At 40.9% G+C, this 25229-nt stretch overlaps 2 protein-coding genes across 7 annotated transcripts in view; one reads left to right on the top strand and one right to left on the bottom strand.

The window, feature by feature from the left end:
* Positions 1–10993, bottom strand: part of TADA2A (transcriptional adaptor 2A) — a 51235-nt gene extending 40242 nt beyond the window's left edge. Inside the window, exons 1-3 of one of the 3 annotated variants that reach the window (XM_059149736.1) lie at positions 10915–10993; positions 7530–7654; positions 293–399 (exon numbers count right to left, since the gene is read on the bottom strand). In XM_059149736.1, the coding sequence (XP_059005719.1) occupies positions 293–399; positions 7530–7554 (132 nt within the window). In that variant the 5' untranslated portion in view covers positions 7555–7654; positions 10915–10993. Of the gene's footprint in view, positions 1–292; positions 400–7529; positions 7655–10430; positions 10624–10914 lie in introns of those variants that run through there. The other 2 variants (XM_059149734.1, XM_059149735.1) reach the window with 2 other exon arrangements.
* Positions 10994–11047: 54 nt separating this feature from the next.
* ACACA (acetyl-CoA carboxylase alpha) overlaps positions 11048–25229 on the top strand; it is a 285737-nt gene continuing 271555 nt past the window's right edge. For all 4 annotated transcript variants that reach the window (XM_059149711.1, XM_059149709.1, XM_059149710.1 and 1 more), the window contains exon 1: positions 11048–11564. Coding sequence is in view for 3 of the 4 variants with exons in the window: in XM_059149709.1 (XP_059005692.1) it covers positions 11527–11564 (38 nt within the window). In the remaining variant the exon portion in view is untranslated. The remainder of the gene's footprint in view (positions 11565–25229) is intronic.

Here is a 25229-nt window from a genome sequence, read left to right as displayed (position 1 = left end):
AGTGAGAGAGCACAAGCAGGGAGAGTGGGAGAGGGAGAAGCAGGCTGCTCGCTGGGCAGGGAGCCTTATGTAGGGCTCAATCCCAGGATTCTGAGATCATGACCCAAACCAAAGGCAGACACCCAACCAACTGAGCCAACCAGCAGTCCCTTTAGTCTCAATACTTTAAATCTGACAAAAGCAATGTTGAGCATTAAGCTGATATAGAGATGTAGAATATTCAACAGTCTATGTCATCCAACTGCTCTGTTCCCCAACTTTTCACTGGTGAACTGTGTAATGGAAAAGTTACCTGTAAGCACAGGAAAAAAGGAGGCGGCCCACATTCAGCACACTTGATATAAGGCTCCATGAGGTAGGAGGAGCAGCCTCGGCAAGGTGGCTTATCAGAGGGATCATCTAGAACAGAAAGAAAAACATGTTATGATTACCAAAGGGTAAGAAGGTGAAAACCTGCAAATAACTACATAGGTGGTGAGCTCTGCAGGAGACTCAGCTTGTCTTGGAGACAAGATGAGCTCATTCTAAATAAGAAAAAACAAAAACTACATTTTTCTTTCAAGGCAGCTTTGTTCCTTCCTGTAGTAGGATCTACTACTATAAATGGCATTTAAGTAGATAGGACCCCTGCAGAGAAATTTACAAACATAAGCTTTCCCTCCTAGTTATTTTTCCAGGAGAGAAAATGTCACATACTTACACAACACACACATATATTTTTAGATAAAGCAAATGTGACAAATGTTAATGATTGTTGAATGTAGGTAGTGGCCAACTGTACCGTTCTTTCGACTTTTCTGTAAGTTTGCAAATTTTCATAATAAAAAGTTGGGGTGAAAAACTCTTTTAAGTATCTGTTTGCAATATCCTACTACATATCTGAGTTGAGACTTAAACCCAGGAAAGCTCCCTTTCTCTCATGGTAAGTAGAGAGTTTAGCTCACCTTCCTATAGTTTCAATGATTGTTACTGTATTGTCTCTAAAATATTAAGGCAAGAAGTAAAATCTAAATTGTCTAAAGTGATTAAAAAACAAAACAAAACAAAAAACAGATACTGTGTGCCTCTCTAGAGCCAAGGCAACCTAGAGAAGTTGCTCAGGAGGAGTTAGGCTCCTGAACAGCAGGAGTCTAAGAAAACACAGGCTTTGAAGGTAGATTAAAGAATTTAATCTGCTTGGCCTGAGGCAGGATTTCTCACATTCTGTAATAGCACTTTCCTTCCTAAAGCCCAAGAAACACTCTTCAGGGCACCTTTCCCTCCTTCAAGTGATGATTATTGTTCTTTTCAGTTGTTTCCTTTTTTAAAAATTTCTTTTCATTTGTTTCTAAATGAAGACCTGGAGGAAGACAACAGGGGAAAGAAACATAATCCTGGCAATAGCTTCAAAATAAGTATATAGAACAGCAACTACCCCGCTTCTCCCATTTTAAATTTTGACATGGAAGAACAAAGTTGTTTTAAATTAAATGCCCGATGACAATTTTTACCAAATTACCTTCTTCCTTACATCCTTTTAATGATATAAGCTGTTTTTCTTTCCTCAAGAAAAATATCCATCACTGACCAAAGCAAAGAGCTTTTAAACCCTTACATCAAGAAGTAATTATTTTGTAAAAGTAACCCAATTTATAGTTTTAAGAATTTTAGACAACAAAAGCATAAAGTCATCCTTATTAATGTTTTGAGTTCCAGCTTTTCTTCAATGGATATGTATGTACATATTTTAATAAAAGTGATACTATACACAATGTTTTGTAGGCTTTTTCACTTGATGATATACTGTCAATATCCTTCATGACCTTACATGTACATCTTCCTTGTTCCTTTTAATGTATGAATAATATTCCATTGTACCCATCAGCTAACCTAACAGTTGTTCCCTAAGAAGGCATTTTGGAAATCTAAGGAAATGCTTTTTTTGTTGCCACAAGGACTAGAGAGTACTACTGGCATTTAGCAGGTGAAGACCAGGGTTGCTAGATGCCCTACATGGCTCAAGACATTCCTACACAATGGGGAGCCTGGGTGGTTCAGTGGGTTAAAGTCTCTGCTAAGCTTAGGCCTGGGTCATGATCCCAGAGTCCTGGGATCCAGCCCAGTGTGGGGCTCTCTGCTCAGTGGGGAGCCTGCTTCCCCCTCTTTCTCTGCCTGCCTCTCTGCCTACTTGTGATCTCTGTCAAATAAATAAATAAAATCTTAAAAAAAAAAAAAAAGACATTCCTACATAACAAAGAAGTGACCCATGTCCTGTACAACTTTCAAATATCCTACCAGACATTCAAAGTTGGTGAGAAACCCGTTCATAATTACATAACCGAGAACCCAATTCCATGTTACCTATAAAACAAAATGTTTTTGACAGTTTTAATATATATTGAATTTTCCAGGAAGGCAACTGCATCTACTTCTACAGGAGATTATATCTTGTTTTGTTCAGAACTTTACCAAGAGTTATTCAAGCTTGTGGGATTTCTGAGTCACCAATACAACACACATGAATCACTGTGCTTTTGTAGTAAGATTCACAGTGATTCAACATATGGGTGCAAGCATCTGACTACTTAAGTCATTATGTCTTCTACTGAAATCGTGTCTAAACATATTGAGATACATATTACTTTATAATAAAGTACATTAGTTCATTATTCTCTTTTGTTTATCCTTTGTATTATAGTTAGGGCATTATTATTTGTTTCTTTCACATCATGGGTATAGATGTGTTATATTATCTAGGCATTTTGTTTCCAAAGAGTAAATGGGCTCTAAAAATATTATAAAAGGAAAACATGGGGTCTCGTATGGTTGAGAACAACTAATCAAATCTGTTTTCTACTGGTGGGCATTTATGTTGTTTCTGATTTTTCACTATTATGAAAAATGCTGTTGTGTTCCTTGGAATATGTATTTTTCTAGAACTAGAACTGTTGAACATACCTATTGATACACACAGCCAAACAGCCAAACTATCCTTCACAAAGATATTCTAGAGTAAGGAAAGGTTTTTTAAAAAATCATCATTCAGGGTGCCTGGGTGGCTCGGTGGGTTAAGCCGCTGCCTTCGGCTCAGGTCATGATCTCAGGGTCCTGGGATCGAGTCCCACATCGGGCTCTCTGCTCAGCAGGGAGCCTGCTTCCTCCTCTCTCTCTGCCTGCCTCTCTGCCTACTTGTGATCTCTGTCTGTCAAATAAATAAATAAAATCTTTAAAAAAAAAAAAAAATTTAAAAAAAAAAAATCATCATTCAAAATCTAAAGGCAATGAAAAATTAATAACACAACACAAACAAAAAACTTCCTTGGCAAAAAAACACCATATGCAAGATAAAAGGGCAAATAAGCTATAAAAAAATATTTGAAAGCATATTACAGATAAAGGGCTAAAGTTCCCAATATACAATGATAAAAACTTAAAAACTGAGGGGAGAAAAAAAAGAACAAAAATCCTATTGCAAAAGAAATGAAGAGATAATTAGAAAAAAAGAGAAAGACAAAAAAATGGCCCTTAAACATATGAAAAGACACTCAACTTCACTCATAAGAGGCAGTTACACAGAAATATAACTTCTCACCCATCAGACTGGCAAAAACTCCAAGTCTTAATAATACTTTCTTAAGTAAGAATGTAGAGAAAGAGGCATTCTCATATACTGCTGATGGGAATGCATTAGAACATTACCTGGCATTAAAAAAGACTACCTAAATATATCCAAGCCCTGGAGAGTAGTTGAACAAACTATGGAGTACCCCCACAATGGAGTACTATGCAACTATTAAAAAAAAAAAAAAAGGAATGAGTACAACCTTTACAAACTAAAACAGTATTTCCAGAAGATTCTATTAAGTGAAAAAAAATTTTTTTTTCAAAAAAAGCGCACATAGCATGCGCTATGCGCTCACCTCATCCTGTACAAAATGGGGGGAAAACCCCCAAACATAGGTGTGTCCGATTATCTTTGCAAAAAGAAATATAGGACAGTTAAACTAGAGAACAATGAAGTTGGCTACCTACAAGGGTTTGGGGGAAAGGGAATGGAATGGAGTGAAAGAGACATAGGAAGGAGTAACAATTCTCCAAATACATCTTTTTCTACAGTTTTGGCTTTTGGAAGTGTAGTTATGTTCCTTGAATTTAAAAAATTGAATTAGTAAATATAGAAAGGAAAAACTGAAAGCAGTATGAACAGATGAACTTAATAGTATTTCAAAAGAATACTATAATCACACTAAAAAGGAAAAAAAAGTCTAAACAGCTTATGGACATTTAACAATATAACTTCAGTCTTCAATGATGCTAACAAATCCTGAACTTGCTGAAGGAGGTCTGTTTCATGTAGTGGTATGTGAAAAGCAACTCTGACACAATTCTGGATGTATTAGAAGACTGTGCTGATGTTGGGTGTCAAGGTTCTCACCAAGGAAAAGACACACAAATAAGGAATGGAGCAAAACAAGAAAAAAGCTTATGAAGATGAACTGGAGGTATCAATGGGAACTCACGATTTCTTACAAGTGTATGTATGGGTAAATATGTATGTATGTTGGTGTATATGTACATAGCATGTATCACAGATATTTCACAGCTCTGTAGGTCTAAGAGCCAAGATACAAAACATGCTAGTAGCAATGACCAGATCTTGGTCTCTAATATCAGTCCTCATTAAAATGAACCAGGGCAGGGCGCCTGGATGCCTCAGTCGGGTAAGCGTCTGACTTTGGCTTGCTTGGTGATCCCGGGGTCCTAGGATTGAGCCCTGCATCAGACTCCCTAACTCAGCAGGGAGCCTGCTTCTCCCTCTCCCTCTGCCTGCAGCTCCCCCTATCCGCTATTTGTGTGCTCTCTCTCTCTGTGTCAAATAAATAAATAAAAATCTAAAAAAAAAAGGAACCAAGGCTCCTCAGGGGAGTGGCTGATTCCAGGGCTGGGGCAAGGAAGATAAGAGATGTACCCAGAACATGCGGCCAAAAGGTAAGGAGATGCTCAAAAAAGTGATTGGTGTTATTAAGGACGTAGGAGCCAGAATAAAGGAGATTACAGAGGTCAAACTGGGACAATCTGAGAACCAAAATAAGTATGATAATGAATTATAAACCCTTGAAAAAATAGGAATTCGCATGTCCACACTTACAATAAATACATCAATGAAATAAGGGAGACTGGTCTCTTGATTAAATAATCAAGAAATTATATAATATGTATTATATATATTACACGTAATACATATAGCTGTATAACATATATAATTCTGTAAGTGCTAAGCAGGAAATGTGGAGAGTGCTGGATTTGAAAAAAATCATCATTTTGCATGACATTAAAGACTGGATTAAGGGAAAATCATAATGGATATTAAATCCTGGGAGAAATTTTGATGAGGAATGTGGTACTTAATGGCCTGAAAGTGTATCCTTACACTTTTTTTAAAAATTTATACCCAAGGGAAAAATACAAATTATACAGTGAAGAACTCAAAGAGACACCATAACTGGGTCTTCAAGATGATTATCACCAATGAGGTGTAGAACAAGACCAAACAAACCTCAATAAAACAACAACAAAAAAAGAAACTTCAATTTAAAAAAGGGGGAGAGAGGAAAAGCCTGTCTTCTTCAAAAGTGTGAATATCACTAAAGACAAAGGCTGTGGAAATGTTTCAGTTTAAAGGAGGCTAAAGAGGGCGCCTGGGTGGCTCAGTTGGTTTAAAGCCGCTGCCTTCCACTCAAGTCGTCCTGCATCAGGCTCCCAGCTCTGCAGGGTGTCTGCTTCTCCCTCTGACCTTCTCCCCTCTCATGCTCTCTCTCTTAAATAAATAAAATCTTTAAAGAAAAAAAAAAGGAGACTTAAGGTTTTTTTTTTTTTTTTTAAAGATTTTATTTATTTATTCGACAGAGAAATCACAAGTAGGCAGAGAGGCAGGCAGAGAGAGAGGAGGAAACAGGCTTCCCGCTGAGCAGAGAGCCCGATTACGGGGCTTGACCCCAGGACCCTGGGATCATGGCCTGAGCCGAAGACAGAGGCTTTAACCCACTGAGCCATTCAGGCGCCCCCGGACTTAATGTCTTAAGGCTTAAGGTAAGACCTGACTCCTGACTGTGTCCTGTCTTAGAAGGAAAAAAACACCATAAAGAACATTGCTGAGTCAACTTACAAAACTGAATGAACTAGATGGCAGATCGGATAAATCTATTTCATGTTGATGTTAAATTTACTAGTTGGTAACCCTACTGAAGTTAAGAAATAGAATATCCCTATTCTCAGGAAATAAACACTATAATGCTTAGGGGTAAAGGACCATGATATATGTCCCTTACCATTAAAAAAGATTCTGGGGCGCCTGGGTGGCTCAGTGGGTTAAGCCGCTGCCTTCAGCTCAGGTCATGATCTCAGAGTCCTGGGATCGAGTCCAGCATCGGGCTCTCTGCTCAGCAGAGAGCCTGCTTCCCTCTCTCTCTCTCTGCCTGCCTCTCCATCTGCTTGTGATTCCTCTCTGTCAAATAAATAAATAAAATCTTTAAAAAAAAAAAAAAAAAGATTCTGGAGAAAAAAAAGGGGGGTATCCATATCTACTTACACATAAAAGAACATATAAATACATATTATATACAGTCTATATATTTACAGAGAAACAAAACACAAAAACGGAGTAAGAAGTTAATAAAGGGCTTATGGGGATTTTTTGTATGATTCTTATTCTTCCAACTTTCTTGTAATTTGAAATTATTTCCAAATAAAAAGTTAATTTTTTTTTTTGTATTTTAAAAAAGGGAATGAGAGTGGTTTCAGTTTACATTTTTAGCATCAGGAAAATTCATTTCGGTTTTCTCCATGTGTAAAATGAGAGATTTGAACTAGAGGTTTTGAAGACTTCATTCTGTCCTAACTTTATATAGATATGTGTGATGAGAGAGTAACTATGAGGTTCTTTAAGAAATTGGTGAAAAGGAAATACCCTAAAAAGTGGCTTTCTGTTTCTTCTCATTGGAACACTACTAACATCTAACAATAGAATTTCTATTTCTGCCAAATCTCTTATCATCAGAAACAAAAAAAAGGCAGTGTATTTTTTCTCCATAGCTATGGCTGCCTGAATTTATTTCACATACACAGCATAATTTTCTGCATTACTATTATAATACTGTGGTTCACTCTTAGAGCACAAATTCCCCCTAAAAGGGAAAGAGTAGAGAAGCATGTCTTTTGTTCTACCACTTACTTAATTTTTTATCAAGACATCTAAAATGTGTTATTGGTTCTAAAGAGAAATCCAACTGCTTTCTTAAATTAAACTGTAGGTTAATCATATTATGCCTGAGCATAGTTTTCTTACAAGACCTAGGATTATATGTTTGTGTCATGTGCTTAGTGGGCAATCAATTAAGTATTGGTTAATTTTATTTTGATTTGATATTCTTATTCCTTTAGGATTAGATTCACAGGGCTTTAACTTCAAAGTGCTTATTTTTCTTCTTTGATTAACTTCCACTTGAGTTTGCTGTTAATATTCACCTGGGACTTGTTCCCACTATACTTACTGCTAAAGGAACCCAAACGGTCCATTCCCTAAAATTTGCAAACAGTCTTGCTTTGATCTTCCTCAATGCAGCGCTTCTTCAAAATGTCAAAACTGGCCAACACATACACCAAAGTTTGATGACCCCTGTGAACAAACCAAAGTGGTATATAGATCAGAAAATAAATCAAAGGGACAAGATGCAGAGAAGACAATGCAACATATTCAGAGCTACCACATCCTAGCTTTGTAATGCTAAGCAAATTATTTTATCTTTTTAAAAATTTTGTCTTATGGGTTTTTTTTTTAAGATGTACTTATTTTAAAGAGAGAGAGAGAGAAAGTGTATGGGAGAGCAGCAGGAGGGGCAGAGGGAGAGAGAAAATCTCAAGTAGACTCCACACTGATCACAGAGTCCGACACAGGGCTGGATCCCAGGATCCCAAGATCATGACCTGAGCCCAAATCAAGAGTCAGACACTTCTGCCGTCGACTCAGGTCATGATCCCAGAGTCCCAGGATCAAGCCCTGCATTGGGCTCCCTGCTTGGCAGAAAGCCTGCTTATCCCTCTCCCACCCTCCCTGTTGTGTTCCCTCTTTCGCTGTGTCTCTCTCTGTCAAAAATAAATAAATAATTAAAATCTTAAAAAAAAAAAAAAAAAGAGTCAGACACTTAAATCAACTAACCCCCCAGGTGCCCCTGTTTTAAGTAATCTCTACACCCAATGTGGAGTTCGAACCCATGACTCTGAGATCAAGAGTTACATGCTCTTCCGACTGAGCCAGCTAGGCTCCCCAATTATTATTGTCTTTATAAACCTTGTGTCTCCCTCTGTAAAGTGGGGATGAAAAATAGTATCTAAGTCCTTATTAAGATTAAATATCAAAATCCATATAAATAAGACACAGTGGTACCTGGCTCTCTATAAAGGCTACATACCTCTAACAAGCAACAATTGTTTTTCTCTATGCATTATCACTTCTCTCCTTAACCCTCTTTCCCTTGAGAAACTGACTCACCCACATTTCATATGGTTCTGGTAGGTACTGTATACCTCACCCTTATAGCTAAAGTAGCCAGATCTCCTGTGAAAATCTTAATCATGGAGCGCCTAGGTGGCTCAGTCATTAAGCATATGCTTCCACTCAGGTCATGATCCCAGGGTCCTGGGACTGAGCCTTGTATCAGGCTCTCTGCTCAACGGGAAACCTGCTTTTCCCTCTCCCACTCCCACTCCCCCTGCTTATGTTCTCTCTCCTGCTGTGTCTCTGTCAAATAAATAAATATTTTTAAAAAAGAAAATCTTTTTTTTTTAAAGACTTTATTTGACAGAGATCGCAAAGAGGCAGGCAGAGGGGGCGGGGTGGGTGGGTGGTGGGGGGGAAGCAGGCTCCCCTGTAAGCAGAGAGCCTGATGCGGGGCTGGATCCCAGGACCCTGGATCTTGACCCAAGTCTAAGGCAGAGGCTTTAACCCACTGAGCCACCGAGATGCCCCAATAAAAGAAAAATCTTAATCTTGTGTAAGACATACAAGGACAGAAGTCAATTGGAACCCAGTCATTCATTAATCAAAGAATTTGGTCCATGAGCTCTGGCTATTGAGATCCTCATCCCCAAGGATGGCCCAACTGTTTGGATTTTTTTCCCATTTCTTTATCTTTCTAATAATACTTTAATACGAATGACCTTCTATTACTAGAAACCAAGGAACCCTATGACGACAAACGTTTGGTCACTTACTCTTTGAACAAATACTTAATGTTTAAACAACAGTATAAAGTATTTTCTTGAAGGCAGAAATGAAGTCATACTTCACTCTAAGTCAAGAAAACATTTCTCCTTCTATGGTCCCACAGCTTCTTGGCTATCTCTTTTCTGGCATCCCATTCTACTTTGTGAGGATTACTTCTGAATGCATATTTTTTCCCATATCTAGAGTAAATGAAAGCAGGGACTACTATCCAATACACATCTGTATGCTTCAAAGTGCCAAACACAGAGAAAGAACTCAATAAAGAAAACGTAATGGACAAATGTTAATTTCACAAAAGGTGAATTCATCTTTAGTTCTCCTGGAGTGACTTCTTCCACCAGGTACTCTGAGCTTGGGGTATAATTCATCCTTAAGGCTATATGACATTCAGATAACATGGCTATCAATGAACTTGTCTTTTCTTAAGTGGGCTGGGATAGGAATGGTTCTCCCCCTGCTCTAGTCCCAGGAAAAGTTAGTCTCTGAAGAAAAATGGGTTTAGCAAAAGGTATTATGCGCTCTGTAATTTTAAAAAAAGCCAAAATTTGCTGAACTTTCCTCATTTACTCTGGTACCGCTTACTGTATGTGGAATATCTCCAATTCTTCACAACCTTCAGGCCTGCTGCTTTTTTAAAGAAGAAGTGAAGTTCTGAAAGACTGCTACTTGCACATGTCTTAAAAGTAGTGAGCAGCAGCGACACTTCAACAAAGGTTAAAAGAGATGGTTAAGGGGCGCCTGGGTTAAGTTGGTTAAGCAACTGCCTTCAGCTCAGGTCATGATCCCAGCGCCCTGGGATCGACTCCCACGTCGGGCTCTCAGCTCCATGAGGAGTCTGCTTCTCCCTCTGACCTTCTCCCCTCTCATGCTATCTCTCGTACTCTCTCTCAAATAAATAAAGAAATCATTTTTTAAAAAGAGATGGTTAAGTAAAAAACGCATAAACATTCCATATCATAAGCACAATATTCCAATAAGCAGATTCTTCTTCCTCTCCTTTCTTCTCACGAGAGACATTTCTGACACTGACGTTCATGAAAGGATGGGTGGTAGCTCCAAATTAATCTGCCAAATTCAGAGCCACTGGGACGAGGAAGACAGGCATTCGCTGTGATGCAGGGGACAGGTGTAGGGTTTGGAGATTTGCAGACAAAGCAGAGCTCCTCACCTCGTTCCTTAAGCTGTATGATCTTGGGCAAGTCATTTTACCTGAGTCTCAGTTCGGCCTCAGCTCCAAAATGGAGGTGAACTACCTAGTGTGTAAGGCCGACTTGAAAACTCGAAAAGTAACGTCGGTCAGGAGCAAAGACACCAGGGCGTCTGTTCCCAGCGTAATTAGGCGCGCCACCGCAGAGACAAGAATCCCGGGGCTGGGGCCGCGCGGGGCCGCGCAGGGCCGCCCAGGGGGCGGGGCGCGCTAGGCACGCCGCGGGGCGGGACGGACGGGTCAGGCCGAGCCCGCGCCGCCCTCCCCCAAACGCGGCTTGGCCCAGCTCCGCCAGCTCGCCCGCCTGCGCGCCGCGTTTTCCCCCGAGCCCGGGGTCCGCAGCCCGCCCCTGTCGCCACCGCCCCTCGCCGTCCACATCACCCCCTCGGCCGCTAGAGGGGCTCGCGCCCCGTCCCCACCCGCCCCACAGCACCTCGTGCCTCACCTCGCCGCGTCCCCCGCCTCCGCGCCGAGGAGCCGCCAGCCGCGCGCGCGCCCGGGGGTACGTGCTCGCTCTCGAGCGGCCCAGGCGCGAGCGCGCCGCCGCCCCTCCCCGGCCCTCGCGGCCCCGCACTGCCGCCCCCTCGGCCCTCGGCCCTCGGCCTTCGGCCCGCGCCCGGGCCTTGCCGCGCGCCCGCCGCTGTTCTCTGGCTGAGGCCCGGGGGGTAGGGCGGATGGAGCAGCCTGCCTGACTTGAGTCCGGGCAGCAGTCCCTTTGGCGTGAGGCGCGTTGCCGGTCGCCAGAGGCTTGCCAGTGCGTGGCGCCGCCGTTCGATCCGCTCCAGAGCGCGGTGAGGTGGAGCGGGCCGGTACCGTCCTGCTTTTGTGTTTCTAACATTCCCACTCCCCCCTGCCCGCCCCTGTGGCCGCGAAGGCAGCCGAGGCCGAGCGGGTCTTGTAGTGGGGCTCGTGGATTAACCAGACTGACTGAACGGTGTGAGGGTAAACAGGGTACGTTTTATTCAGACGCTTCTGGAACGTGGAAATTCTCTTCTTTGGGAAGAACCATCCCCTCTTTGGGCTTCAGGGGCCCAGACTGAGGCGCAATGATGAGAGGATGTGGTGGTCCACTCTGATGTCAATCTTGAGGGCTAGGTATGTCCCAGCATCTCTTATTACTACTACTAATTACTGTAATAGCTACCATTTGTCGAGTATTTATTGCATGCCAGGCATTGTTACAAAGGAGGTGACATCCATGGTGTCATTGAATCTTCAAAAACAACCTATGAGGTAGGCACTATTATTGTCCCCATTTTCCAGGTGAAGACATTTCGGCTGGCTTATGAGTGACTTGGGAACACACGGCTGGGAAGTGTGGGGAAGGGCACTGAAGCCGTGGTTATCGTCCCCATGAGGCTCCTACATCTATTTAGAAGTCTGTCTTTCATAAATTTTGCCCAACTTCTCTTTAAATTCATTTGCATTTTCTGCTGGTGTGGCCTCTTGATTGATCTGTTAATATATGAAGGCTACAAATTCGTTCTGAAAAATAATCAGAAAATTCACACAAGCGAAAATTCACCCCAGCTCCCACTGTATTGATTAAACAGTTAACGTTTTGGTATACTCTTCCAGACATTTTACTATGCATCATGTCGGTAGCTCTATTATAGCGTAGTTTTACATTTGCTGTATCCCGAAAGTCTATTTCGTCATTTCGTCAACAAATATTTAAAGAGCAGACCCTGTTCTAGGTGCTGAGGACTCAGCAGCAAACAAAACAGTCTCTGCCTCATACCATAGTGGGGGGGATTGACATGAAGCAATACACATACTACTAAATAAGAGGTAATTCCCCGGTAATGTGTTAAGTTTTATGGGAAAAAAGATAAATCAGAATAAAGGAATAAGAGTGATGTGGGCCTGGTCTTTTAGATGAGGTAGACAAGGGAAGCCTCCTAATTGAAAGAGTTCATAACCAGAAACCTAATCGTTAAGGGAGGCAGCATGTGGATTTCCAGAGGGAAACTAGGAGAAGAGAAAGAGGAATTGCAGTGGCCCTGAGATAGGGACTTGCTTGGCCTGTTGGGGAAGAAGTAAGGAGACAAGTGTGACTTCAGCACAGCAACATAGTGAAATAAGTTGCGAAACAGGCAGAAACCAGATCATGCATCATCTTGTAAGCCACGGTTGGACTTTGGATTTGGGGGGAGATATGGTAGAGTACCTCACAAGGGTTGAGAGCAAAGGAATAACCAAATTTCTTTCTTTTTTTTTTTTTGACTGAAGGAGATTTGGTTTTAGGGTTTACCAGTTTGGAAAACATTTTGCCAATGAGTGTGGATTTGAATGTTAAATGTTTTAGAGTAGGTTCCTTGCAGAGATGGCTCATGAAAGATTCCTTAGTGTGTGGTGAGAGAGGTAATCAGATTTATTTTAAAAGGATCACTCTGGCAGCTGTGTGGAGAATAAGATGATAGAAACATTAAAGTTACTTTTTAAAGAAATACTTGTCCTTTTATACAGCCATTGTTCAACAGTCAATCAACACTGATCTTTCACCTACACCTTTACACATCTGCAACCACTCACCTTCTTCACAAAGAGGAGATAGGGTCAGACTCTTGAGGACTTATCTTCATGTCTTTCTCACCTAAACTGAAGTTTTTTGAGACAGCCTAGGGCATATATCTAGATCTGGATGTCATGATTGTCAACAAATTGAATATGAATCATCAATGTTGTACTATTCTGGAAAAAACAATCCCACATTAACACTGGGATCTATTTGTTAAAAACATAGCATTTAAACACTTGAAAATTACCCTTCTGCTTCAATTGATCTTGGGCCCTCATTAGAATTCTAAGCCCCAATTTAGTCATTGTGCTTAAGAAAGGTGGAGAAATTAAAATGCATAGTGAGAAGAAGGATAACACTGTTTAGGGCAGTTTATAAACTTTATAAACTTTATCTCATCTGCTAAAGGCTTTTGCCTTTAGCAGTGTATTGGATAGTGGCATCAATTTTAAGACTAGCTACAGGAAGAACAGATTTGGAGAAATTAAATGTTCTGTTTTGGACTTGTGTTTTGCAATCTGAGTGGAAATGATAGATGTAAGAGCTCAGAGGAAAGGCCAGGACGAAAGTTGTATACTTGTATTAAAATTGTTTCTTTGGATGTGTGTCTTTAGACAGAGCATGAGGGCAGGCACTATGTCCTTTCTTCTTTGTAACTTCTGTGCCCATAAGTTCATCCTGGACAAATATTTGTGAAATGAGCAAGTAAAGGCAAAGGTATGGAGAAAGTCACTTAGGCAAAATGTATAAAGTAAAAAGTGAAGAGATCCCTGCTTTCACTGGAGGTCAAGTACCTGAACATGATTTATAAATAGAGTAACCAGAAGTCTCAATTTGTTCAGTAAAATCCTGGTTTATTCTTGTTGTCCCTTACAATTAGTAATATTGTCTTGTTTCACTCTCAGAAATGTCTCAGTTTGGGGGTGCCTGGGTGGCTCAGTTGGTTAAGCGTCCGACTCGATTTCGGCTCAGGTCATGATCTCGGGGTCGTGAGATCAAGCCCTGCGTTGGGCTCAATGCTGGGCTTGGAGCCTGCTTAAGATTCCTCTCTCCCTCTCCCCCTGCCCCAACCTCCACCTCTCTCTGCCTCTAAAAAGAAAAGAAAGGGAAGGGAAGAGAAGAGAGGGGAAGGGAGGGAAGCGGAGAGAAGGGAAAAGGAATGGAAAAAAGGGAGGGAAGGAAAGGAAAGGAAAAAGAAAAAGAATGAAATGTCTCAGGCCAAGGTACCTCCACTTTAAATTAACAGAGACATCACTTCCTCAGGAACATCTTTCATGACTGCACCCTCTCCCCAAACTCTGGGTTAAGTAACTCTCCGATATGCTTCCAGAGCACTTTGTACTTAACTTGTCATAGCAGAGATGACCAAGTACCTTCTTTCTCCTCTTTCTAAACATCTATAAAGGAATCTAAAAAACATCTTTTTAATACATAGATAGATAGATACAGGGATATATATAGGTTTGTTGTTTGTTTGAGAAGGAGAGAAAAGGGGGTGGGCATAGGGAGAGGGAGAGAATATTTAAAAAAAAATTTTTTTTATTTATTCACTTGAGAGCAAGAGACCATGAGCAGAGGGAAAAGGAGAAGCAGACTCCCCACAGAGCAGGGAGCCCTACATGGGACTCCATCCTAGGACCCTGAGATCATAACCTGAGCTGAAGAAAGATGATTACCTGACTGAGTCACCAAGGCATCCTTGGAGAGAGAGTCTTAAACAGGCTCTATGCCCATCACAGAGCCTGATATGGGGCTTGATCTCACAACCCTGAAATCATGACCTGAGCAGAAATCAAGACTGGGACACCTTAACCAACTGAGCCCCCAGGAACCCCTGAAAAAAACATCTTAAGAGAGAAATTTGCCTTAATAATGTCCCAGATCAGTTTATGTTGAACTAATATTTTGAAGATTGACCTTCAGGACAAATTGATATCACATTCTCCAAGCCCTCCTATTCTTTCTTTCTTTCTTTCTTTTTAGAGAGAGATAGAGCACATGCAAGGGGGTAAGGGCAGAGGGAGGGGAAGAGGAAAGAATCTTAAGCACACTCCCTGCAGAGCGCCAAGCACCATGCAGGACTTGATCCCACGACCCTGAGACCATGACTTGAGTGGAAATCAAGAGTCAAATGCCTAACTGACTGAGCCAGCCAGTGCCCCAGGCCCTTCCATTCTTAATGGAGGAGGTTGGCCTTTGAACTTGAAACCCAGTAGGGAAAATTGTATCCTACTGCCAGGGTCTGTAAGGTAGCTGCCATTGACTGAGTCCAGAATATCCCAACAGCCCCTCTTCAACTGTTAAGCTGCTGTGTTTAGAATCAGAAATGTAGTTTCTAAGCTTCCCTTCCTATGGAAATGATTCTCTATCATTTCTGCTTACTCACTTGTCCTGAATGCTGAAAGAGTTTATAAACTTTATCTCATCTGATATTTATTTTTCCTCTAACCGAGGTGGTTCTTTGTTGTTTGGTATACAAATAGATATAAACAGAGAGTAAAAGTCTATGCTTTCTTCTGGATTTCAACTTCTTCTCCTTTAAGCTCTGAGGTATAACTAGTGCATGAAAGTGAGCCAGAAATTTGGGTCCTAGAGCACAGTCCTTTGCCAATTACAAGTGCTCTTCAAGGCAAGGTATCTTCCTATGATGCGCTCAGAAGAGAGGGTTTCACTCCACAGAAGGCGAGAGCCTCAAGGATTACAGCTCTTAGCTCACAGCTCTGTGAGTTCACACACATGAAGTCACTTTCCCAGAAGCACAGGGTTCCCCTGTGGCCCAGTTCGGAACTGGTTCCAGCCTCCCCAGGTTCTGCTGCTGCCTCATACATTCGAGACCAATTCCTTCCTCCTTCCTGCACTGCCCCCCCCACCCCATACTCCACTCTTCTTTATCTTTCTTTGTGACCACCCTCGTCCAAGGAGTTAAGGAATCAATCCTTTTCTTTGCAGAAGGTTCCTAGACTGCTTATTTAACCTGATCCCCCTCAACTAGGACCATTCTGCAGAGGAAAGGTGGAAGCACTCCTGCTAATCTATTTACAGAAATGTAAGGTCTATATAGCCATTTCTCCACATGGTGGCATGTCTGGCTTGCTTCTGCGTTAAGGAAAAGGGCCCTAAAGATCTCAGAGGTGAATGAGAGGGGGAAAAATTTCCTAAAGGGTCCTGCAGATCCTACATTACAAAAAAGGAAAAATAAGTCTCAGAAAGGTAAAACCACTTGCCCCAATTCAGCTAATTATGGGGTAGCACAGCCAGAATGAAATGAAAACCAGATCTGACCAAATGTAACTAATAAAATGCCTCTGACTCTTTCAAACTGAAGAGTTAACAGATGTCAGGATTTTCATAATGCCATAGCCATTTAGCAGAGTGTCCATGAATTCAGGCTTTTGCTACCCATCTCTTCTCCCTCTTCCTTATGACTTCTTTTTGATCTATACAAAGTGTAGAATATCTGCCCGAGTCATTAGGCAGGCTTTGGATAGAATCCAAAACATTAGGTGAACTAGGAATGTATTGTTGCTGTGTGGCTTCTGTTTATCCAAAAAATTTAACTACAAAATCTAACTACTACCCTTTACCACCCTCAAGTACTTAGGTGAATTATTATTTTTCTGTGTCTTTTTTTTTTTAAGATTTTTTATTTATTTATTTGACAGAAAGAGATCACAAGTAGACAGGCAGGCAGAGAGAGAGAGAGAAGCAGGCTCCCTGCTGAGCAGAGATCCCGATGCGGGACTCAATCTCAGGACCCTGAGATCATGACCTGAGCCGAAGGCAGCAGCTTAACCCACTGAGCCACCCAGGTGCCCCTTTCTGTGCCTTTTTTCTCCTCATGTGTAAAATGAAAATTATAATAACTAACTCAAAAGAGTTTTGTGAGGATATGACTATATACATATATGAAATATTTAATTCGTGGTGGGGGTCAAATAAATTATAATTGTACTTCTAATTCTAGAAGTGCTCCATAGGATGACCCTGGGGCTTGTTTAGAAGTTGTAGGGGGCAGTGCTCCACATTAGAATTTTTTTCATTATTTGAATCATATCTACTTACTAGAAACCTGTTTCCAGAAGACTGAGCAATTAAATAGAATTTCTTTTGCTGCTTGCTTCTTTAGTACCTTGGTATACATCAGTAAGGAAGTGTACTTTATCTCACAGGTCACAGAAAAAAATGCATAGTTGCAATCAAGGATGGATAATCCAGCTTTACCTCCAGTGCAGAGCAAACTCAGGAGCCCGTGTCCCATTTACTTAATGTAAATAGTGAACAGACGTAGGCATTGTGAGCAATTAACTATAAGACTGTTCCTTACCATACAGAATGAGTACTTTACTATTATAATCAAATAAAATTTACGAGGTTAATCCGATGCATATTTAATGATATATGTAATTGTTACTCTGCTGCATGATAATTAGGACTTAAATGTTAAGCTGTATCCCTAAATGACTGTAATTGGTTATGTTTACACAACAAAACACATTTTTTAGTGTTTGTCCACTCACTTTATTAATTTTCTAGAATCTACCATCATGCCAAGGACAACAGTTTTCTCTGAGTCTTTACTGTTTATTTATTTTATTTTTTTTAAGACTTTATTTATTTGGCAGAGAGAGAAAGAGACAGCGGGAGAGGGAACACAAGCAGGGTAAGTGGGAGAGGGAGAAGCAGGCTTCCCACTGAGCAGGGAGCCCAATGCCTGGCTTGATCCCAGGACTCCAGGATCATGACCCTAGCTGAAGGCAGACACTTAACAACTAAGCCACCCAGGCATCCCAAGTCTTTAATGGTTTTTTTTTTGTTGTTGTTGCTGTTGTTGTTTTAAATTTTATTTATTTATTTGACAGACAGAGATTACAAGTAGGCAGAGAGGCAGTCAGAGAGAGGAGGAAGCCCGCTCCCTGCTGAGCAGAGAGCCCGATGCGGGGCTCGATTCCAGGACCGTGGGATCATGACCTGAGCTGAAGGCAGAGGCTTTAACCCCCCGAGCCACCCAGGCGCCCCCAAGTCTTTAGTGTTTAATCATGCATTTACACACACACAAACACACTTTCAAAATGACACAACAGAGCTCTCATCCCAATTTGGTACTAAAAGTAGCTATTGCTCAAGGCTTTTTATATATGTTTTCTCATTTTAGTCCTTAAAAACCCATTAAGGGAGGTGTTGTTACTCCCATTTTACTGATGCTCACTAGAGTGTAAACAGGCAGCATAGTAGAGATTCAGACTTCTGTCTCCAACTTGTAGCCACTACTTTATAGAACCTCAGAAGGTGATGAATCCCAACCAAGATATGTAAAGATTTTCCAGGAAATGGACTGGCCCCCGATAAATACTGAGTATGTATAGTATATCCAAAAAGAAAATGAGTCATTCAAGAAGTAATGGAAGGTTTGAAGCCAATGGAAGCTGACTTTCTGAGTGCCCATTCAAAGAAAAGTGTCTTAGCCAATGAATTTCATGCATAATCACCCTGTTATAGGCTCTGATATTATAGAGACACATATCTGCCTAATGCCATCAAACATCTGAATTTTAGAATTAACCCTGCTAATTCTGATTCCTTAAGAAAGAATCAGTACAGGAGTTAAACTAGTATGCCTCAAGCTTTTTACCATTACTGTCAGCCCTAAGGAGCCTTTTAGACAGTCTTTTTCCGAATTGCTTCCCCCCCGGGAAGTTTTAATACTACAGATATGCCAGATAGCTATCTGTTTATATACTATATGTCTACCTGTAATTTATATATGAAGAGAGTAAGATTTTTTTTTTTTGCCCCTCTATAATTAGGTTTGTTTTATTTCTTCCATGGAGTGTGCAAACAATTATGCATGAATAATGTATCTTCCCATACAGGCTTATCTTCAGGTTCAGGATAGGCTAGTTACACATAAAATAGTATTTTTGTACTTATGACAATTGTATTACTAGTTGTAATTAATAAATTGTTAAATTTGTATATAAGCTTGGTTAGTATGAATCTGCTCCTAAATAATGGGACCATTCTCTCTGTGTGGAAAATTTGGGTTTCTAAGCCTGTAAAACAGCCTGAAAGTCCTTCTGACAGATAGCCTACTAGTCTTCTACAAGTCAAACTATAGAACATATCTTTTTTTTTAAAGATTTTATTTATTTATTTGACAGGCAAAGATCACAAGTAGGCAGAGAAGCAGACAATAGAGAAGAGGAAGCAGGCTCCCTGCTGAGCAGAGAGCCCAAGGTGGGGCTTGATCCCAGGACCCTGAGATCATGACCTGAGTCGAAGGCAGAGGCTTTAACCCACTGAGCCACCCAGGAGTCCCCAGAACATATCTTTTTATTTGAAACTTCTAGAACATTCTTTTTAAAGATCTTATTTATTTATTTGTCATAGAGAGAGAGAGCACAAGCACAGGGAGCAGCAGGCAGAGGGAAGAACAGGCTCCCCACAGAGCAAAGAGCCCCATGTGGGACTCAATCCCAGGATCCCTAAACTGAAGGCACATGCTTAACCGACTGAGCCACTGAGGTGTCCCACTTCTAGGACATTCGTATATGTTCATTCCTTTACCTTATAAATATTATTTGGCCCTACTCTAGGACAAGGACTATGCCAGGTACTAGAGATTCAAGAACTAATAAAATAGTCTCTGCGCTCAAAGAGATGCTCACTGTCCAGGGGCACCTGGGTGGCTCACTTGGTTAAGCATCTGACTTCGGCTCAGTTCCTGGGATCAAGCCCAACATGGAGCCCAGAGCAGGCTCCGCACTCAGCAGGGAGTCTGCTGGTCCCTCTGCTCCTCCCCCTGCTCATGTGCTCACATTCTTTCTCTCTCTGAAATAAACAAACGAAATATTTTTTTAAAAAAGGATGCTAAGGGGTGCCTGGGTGGCTCAGTGGGTTAAAGCCTCTGCCTTCAGCTCAGGTCATGGTCTCAGGGTTCTGTAATCAAGCCCTGCATCGGACTCTACTTGGTGGGGAACCTGCTTACCCCTTTCTCTCTGCCTACCTCTCTGCCTACTTGTGATCTCTCTCTGTGTCAAATAAATAAATAAATAAAATCTTAAAAAAAAAAAAAGGGTGCTCACTGTTCAGTTGGGAAGACAGATATGCCTGAAAATGATTATAATACAAGATAATATGTGTTGTAATAGAGATGTTTTGGGTACACTAAGGGCTCCAAGAAGAGATTAGTCAATTGTAGGGAGAATTAAAGTGTAAGTCTCTGGGAAGTGATGAGTTAAGTCTTGGAAAAGAGTGGGAAGGAAATTCCAAGCAGAAGGAACAAATTATTCAAAGGACAGAAGCATGAAGGAGGGTGGCCAGCTTCTCTATATGATTGGAGTACAGAGCACAAGAAAGAAGGGCCACTGTACATGACACCGTACGGGTAGACAGAGGCCAGACCATAGTGGGTTTGACACTTTATTCAAAGGCCATGGAGAGCCAGTGAAGCATTTTGAGTTGGGGAGCAGTGTTATCACTCATCTGAGTTTTAGACCTTAATCTCTCTGGCAGTGATGTGGACTGAAAATAGCAAACTGTGAAAGGCCAGGAGGTTCAGCAGTCTAAGTAAGAAGGTGATGAGAGCTTGAATTAGCATAATTGGAATAAGGATGAGGAAGAAGAAATAGATTTAAGGTGTTTAAAAAGCAATTAATTAGGGCAACTGGGTGCCTCAGTTGGTTAAGCATCTGCCTTCGGCTCAGGTCATAATCCTGGAATCCCAGGTTCGAATCCTGCCTTGGGCTCCCTGATCAGCAGGGAGTCTGTTTCTCCCTCTGATCCTCCCCCATCTCATGCTCTCTCTCTCTTTCTCAAATAAATAAAATCTTTATTTTATTTACTAACAATATTATTTATATGTGTTAATATATTATTAATTATTAATTTATTAATAATGTTATCTATTAATGTCAATATTGTTGATATTAATAGATATCTTATAGATACTATATTAATATATTATTAATATATAAATATATATTAATATAAAATTATATAATTAATGATTATAGATAAATTATTTAGATATTTATTTTATTTGTTAATAATATTAATTATTAATTTGTTAACATTATATAATAATATAATAATATTGATAAATAAAATGTGTTTTATTTATTATATATTTATTAGCGATTAATTAGGGGAAGGAAAGCGATAAATAAGAGGTAAAATTAAAAATGATTTTCCAATGTCCAGCATAGTTGACTAGAGGGACTACTCGCTAAGAGAGGGACCTTCAGGCAAAGAGCGGACCTGAAGGGGAAGGGGCAGATTTTGTTCTGGATATGTTGAGTTTGAGGGTCTGTAGGATGTCCAGGTGAGAGGTCTAGATCAGATATGCAGATTAGGGAATTAGCACAAACTGGTGGAAATTTTTGAAGCTACAGTCTGGCTCAGTTAGTAGAGCATATGATTCTTGATCTCAGGGTCATTAGTTGGCGCTCCACGTGGCGTGTAGAGTTTATTTAAAAAATATTCTTTTGGGGTGTCTGGGTGGCTCAGTTGGTTAAGCTTCTCACTCTTGGTTTCAGGTCATGTGATACGTTATGGGATCCAGGTCATGGGATCAACCCCCATGTGGGACTCCACTCCAAGCACAAAGTCTGCTTGTCCCTCTCCTTCCCCTTCTGCTTCTCCTCTCTCTCTCTCTAAAATAAGTAAAATCTTAAAAAAAAATTTTTTTTAATCTTAAAAGTATTACAAGATATGAAGTATGTGTAGGGACAGCCAAACAAATGTATGATTTTTTTCCTGTGGTGACCTCTGAGATTATATCTTCATCATTAACATTTTGTTGCCCCTGGCTTACTAGTGCCATAAGTACATCTTTATTCACCTACTCAGTAACCTAGCAATATAGCACTGAAAGTACATCAAAGAAGATGAATTAGTCAACAATGCCAAATACTACAGAGAACCAAAGATAAAAGTTAAAAAAATGCTCATTGGGGAAAAGAAAAAGTACAAATTATACAAGCATGTAACAGAATAGAATGTATAGAAGAAAACCAAAATAAATATAGGAACTTAGTATATAATAAAGGTGTGCTATTCAATAAATGGTGTAAACAATTGAATAACCATGTGGGAAAAAAATAAGTGTCAATTTGTACCTCACACTGGGATAAACTCCAAATGGATTAATTATTTAAATAAAAATATAAAAATTGAAAACAGAAAATATGAGAAAACTCCTTTAGCATCTTGGCACAGGAAGGAAAATCTAATTATGATTCAGAGTACAGAAGGCATAAAAGCAGAGGTTAATAATTTGACTACACAAAGCTCACAATTTCTGCCAAACAAAATAACACCTTAAGCAATGTCAAAACATAAGTGGCAAAATAGAAAAATTTTTGCAACTTGTATCACAAAAGGCTGATCCTCCTAATAAAAAGAAGTAGATAAGGATGAGGTCAACCAGTCAAGAGAAATATCAATGAAAGATGTAAATTGGCAGGGCTTATATGTGGTGGTTAAGAGTATAGAGATTTTGAGGTCATCGACCTGCACTGGGATCCGAGCTCTGTCACTTACTAGCTCTGGGACCTTGGGCAAGTGGTTTATCCCTCACTTTTCTCCTCCATAAAATGCAGATAATTGTAGTTCCTTCAGAGGGCTAAGTGAGATGGGGGCCAGGATATGACTCATAGTAGAAGGAGTACACAGAGAAAATCTATTATAAATTTCTAGGATTGGGTCACCTGGGTGGCTCAGTCGGTTAGTCTACCTTTGGCTCAGGTCATGATCTCAGGCTCCTGGGATCCAGCCCGTGTGGCCAGCTCCCTGATCAGTGGGCAGTCTGCTTCTCCCTTTCCCTCAGCCCCTTCCCCTGCTCATGTTCTTTCTCTCCTCTCCCCTCCCTCAAAATAGATAAAATCTTTTTTTAAAAAAAAAGAAAAATAAATTTCTAGGATTTGGGAACCTTGAAGGGAAAAGAGTCCGGGAAGAGAACCAGCTCAGCCCCCATCTGTATCACCTTTCGTGAAGGGCAGTTACTTAGGAAATGCCTGCTCATGTCAGACATAGCTCCGGGTCTAGGGACACAATGTTTAAAACAGGCATAGTGCCTGCTCTCAATGTAGCTCACCTCTATGAGAGAGGCCTCCGTCAAATGCCACAGGAGAACAATTACAAACAGGTGAATTCCATGGATGAAATTTACACTATTAACCTAGTGGAGTTTAGGAAGTCAGGGAGGACTCTGTGAGCCAATATCTGAAATATGAGTAGGAATTAAATAGGCAAAGAGTAGTAAAGGAAGGGGAAGGTGGGGTGTGGGGATGGAAATGGTGTTGGAGCCACAGAGAACAACATACACTCTGAGTCAAGAAAGAAGGGAGCTAGCCCACTGTGGCCGAAGCTAGAGTAAGGGAACAGTGAGGGGAGATGAGACTGGAGAAGGAGATAGGCTAGACTATTCAGGGCTTTAACAATCTTGTTATGGATTTGGAGCTTGATCCTGATAGCATTGGGAAGCCACTGATTGTTTTTTTAGCAGAGGAGTAACACGATCAAATTTGCATTGTTGAAAAGCCCATTCTGGCTACAGTGTGGAGAACTGCGTATAGATTAAAGAAAGGCAAGAGAGCAACTATGGGGAGATAGAGGCCCTCGTGGTAGTTTAGGCCAGCGACATGCTCCTTAACCTATTTGTTTTCCTAATGTTACTTTAGCAGAAGACAAAGCTTTTGTTCTTACATAACAGATGTGCTTGAAATGTTAGCTATTACTACTATCTACAGTTAGAGGACAAAGGTTGAAACTTAATCCAGTAGGAAGAATGAGCAGGTGGAGGGGAAAGGATTTCATTGAGAGGGTATGGGAATCAGATTATTTCCTACCGGAATAGGAAGGAGGGAGCTGAAGGGGTAAACAGTGGCATCACAACAGAGAGAAAAAGAGGCCATGGTTCCCTAAAGAGATGTTGCTCTGGTACATGGACTGTCTGTTCTGCCAAAGTTCATCTTCCCTGTGCTTAGACAAGTGAAAATGTTGGGCAAATGTACTTTATGGCTTACCCTTGGCTGCTCTGTGTTTCTTAATGGAAAACAGGCCCAGGAGGTTAGCTATCCGTGCATGTTGCAATTCTCTTCAACACATGGAGGCGCGCCTGCGTGGCACAGTCGATAAGCGTTGGCCTTCAGCTCAGGTCATGATCCCAGAGTTCTGGGATCCTGGATCCTGGGATCGAGCCCCGCATCAGGCTTTGTGCTTGGGGGGGAGCGTGCTTCTCCATCTCCCACTCCCACTGCTTGTGTTCCCTCTCTCACTGTGCCTCTCTCTCTGTCAAATAAATAAATAAATAAAATATTTACCAAACCAAACCAAACAATCAAGTCATCACAAATGCCTAGGGGAAAAAAAAATCTAAATCATCTTTTTTTTTTTTTTTTTTTTTTAAGATTTTCTTTATTTATCTGACAAGATCACAACCTGAGCCAAAGGCAGAGGCTTAACTCTCTGAGCCCCCCAGGTGCCCCTAACTTTTTTTTTTTTTAAAGTAGGCTCTGGAGCCCAGTGCAAGGCTTGAAGTCTTAATCCTGAGATCAAGACCTGAGTTGAGATCAGGAGTCAGATGCCTAACTGACTGAACCACCCAGGCACTACCCCCGTCCCCCGCCCAGGAAGATTCATCATAAAAGAAATAAACTGCTGGGGCGCCTGGGTGGCTCAGTGGGTTAAAGCCTCTGCCTTCGGCTCAGGTCATGATCCCAGGGTCCTGGGATCGAGCCCCGCATCAGGCCCTCTGCTCCACGGGGAGCCTGCTTCCTCCTCTCTCTGCCTGCCTCTCTGCTTACTTGTGCTCTCTCTCTGTCAAATAAATAAATAAAATCTTTAAAAAAAAAAAAAAAAGAAACTGCTATCTGGTATTATAATGTATATAGTTTATAAGTCTTCAAATTCATTGTCTCTTCTGTTGAATGTTTGGTTTTTCTAGAGGACTTTGTAGTATAAGTCGCACTGTTTATTCTTCTTTTCTAGTACATTAGGGAGCAATCATGACCTGACTAAATCCTTGGAGAGTCTTCCGGACATCAACTCACTCTGTAGAAACCATGACACTATACTTCTGAACATATCCTTCTGCATCCCGTTTTAAATTTTAGAAAATAGACTTAAAATAGGACAGAATTTTGCTGTTATGTATGTATTTTCCCCCTTTGGGCCAGTAATACATAATGGACTTCACATTTGTTTACATTTGCTTATTTTCATTTATTTTTGCCCACTTT

The sequence above is a fragment of the Mustela lutreola genome, chromosome 15 (genome assembly GCF_030435805.1).
Source record: "Mustela lutreola isolate mMusLut2 chromosome 15, mMusLut2.pri, whole genome shotgun sequence".
NCBI classification, from domain to species: domain Eukaryota; kingdom Metazoa; phylum Chordata; class Mammalia; order Carnivora; family Mustelidae; genus Mustela; species Mustela lutreola.
Note: the sequence above shows the minus strand (reverse complement) of the source record. Positions and strands in the feature narration are given on the sequence as shown.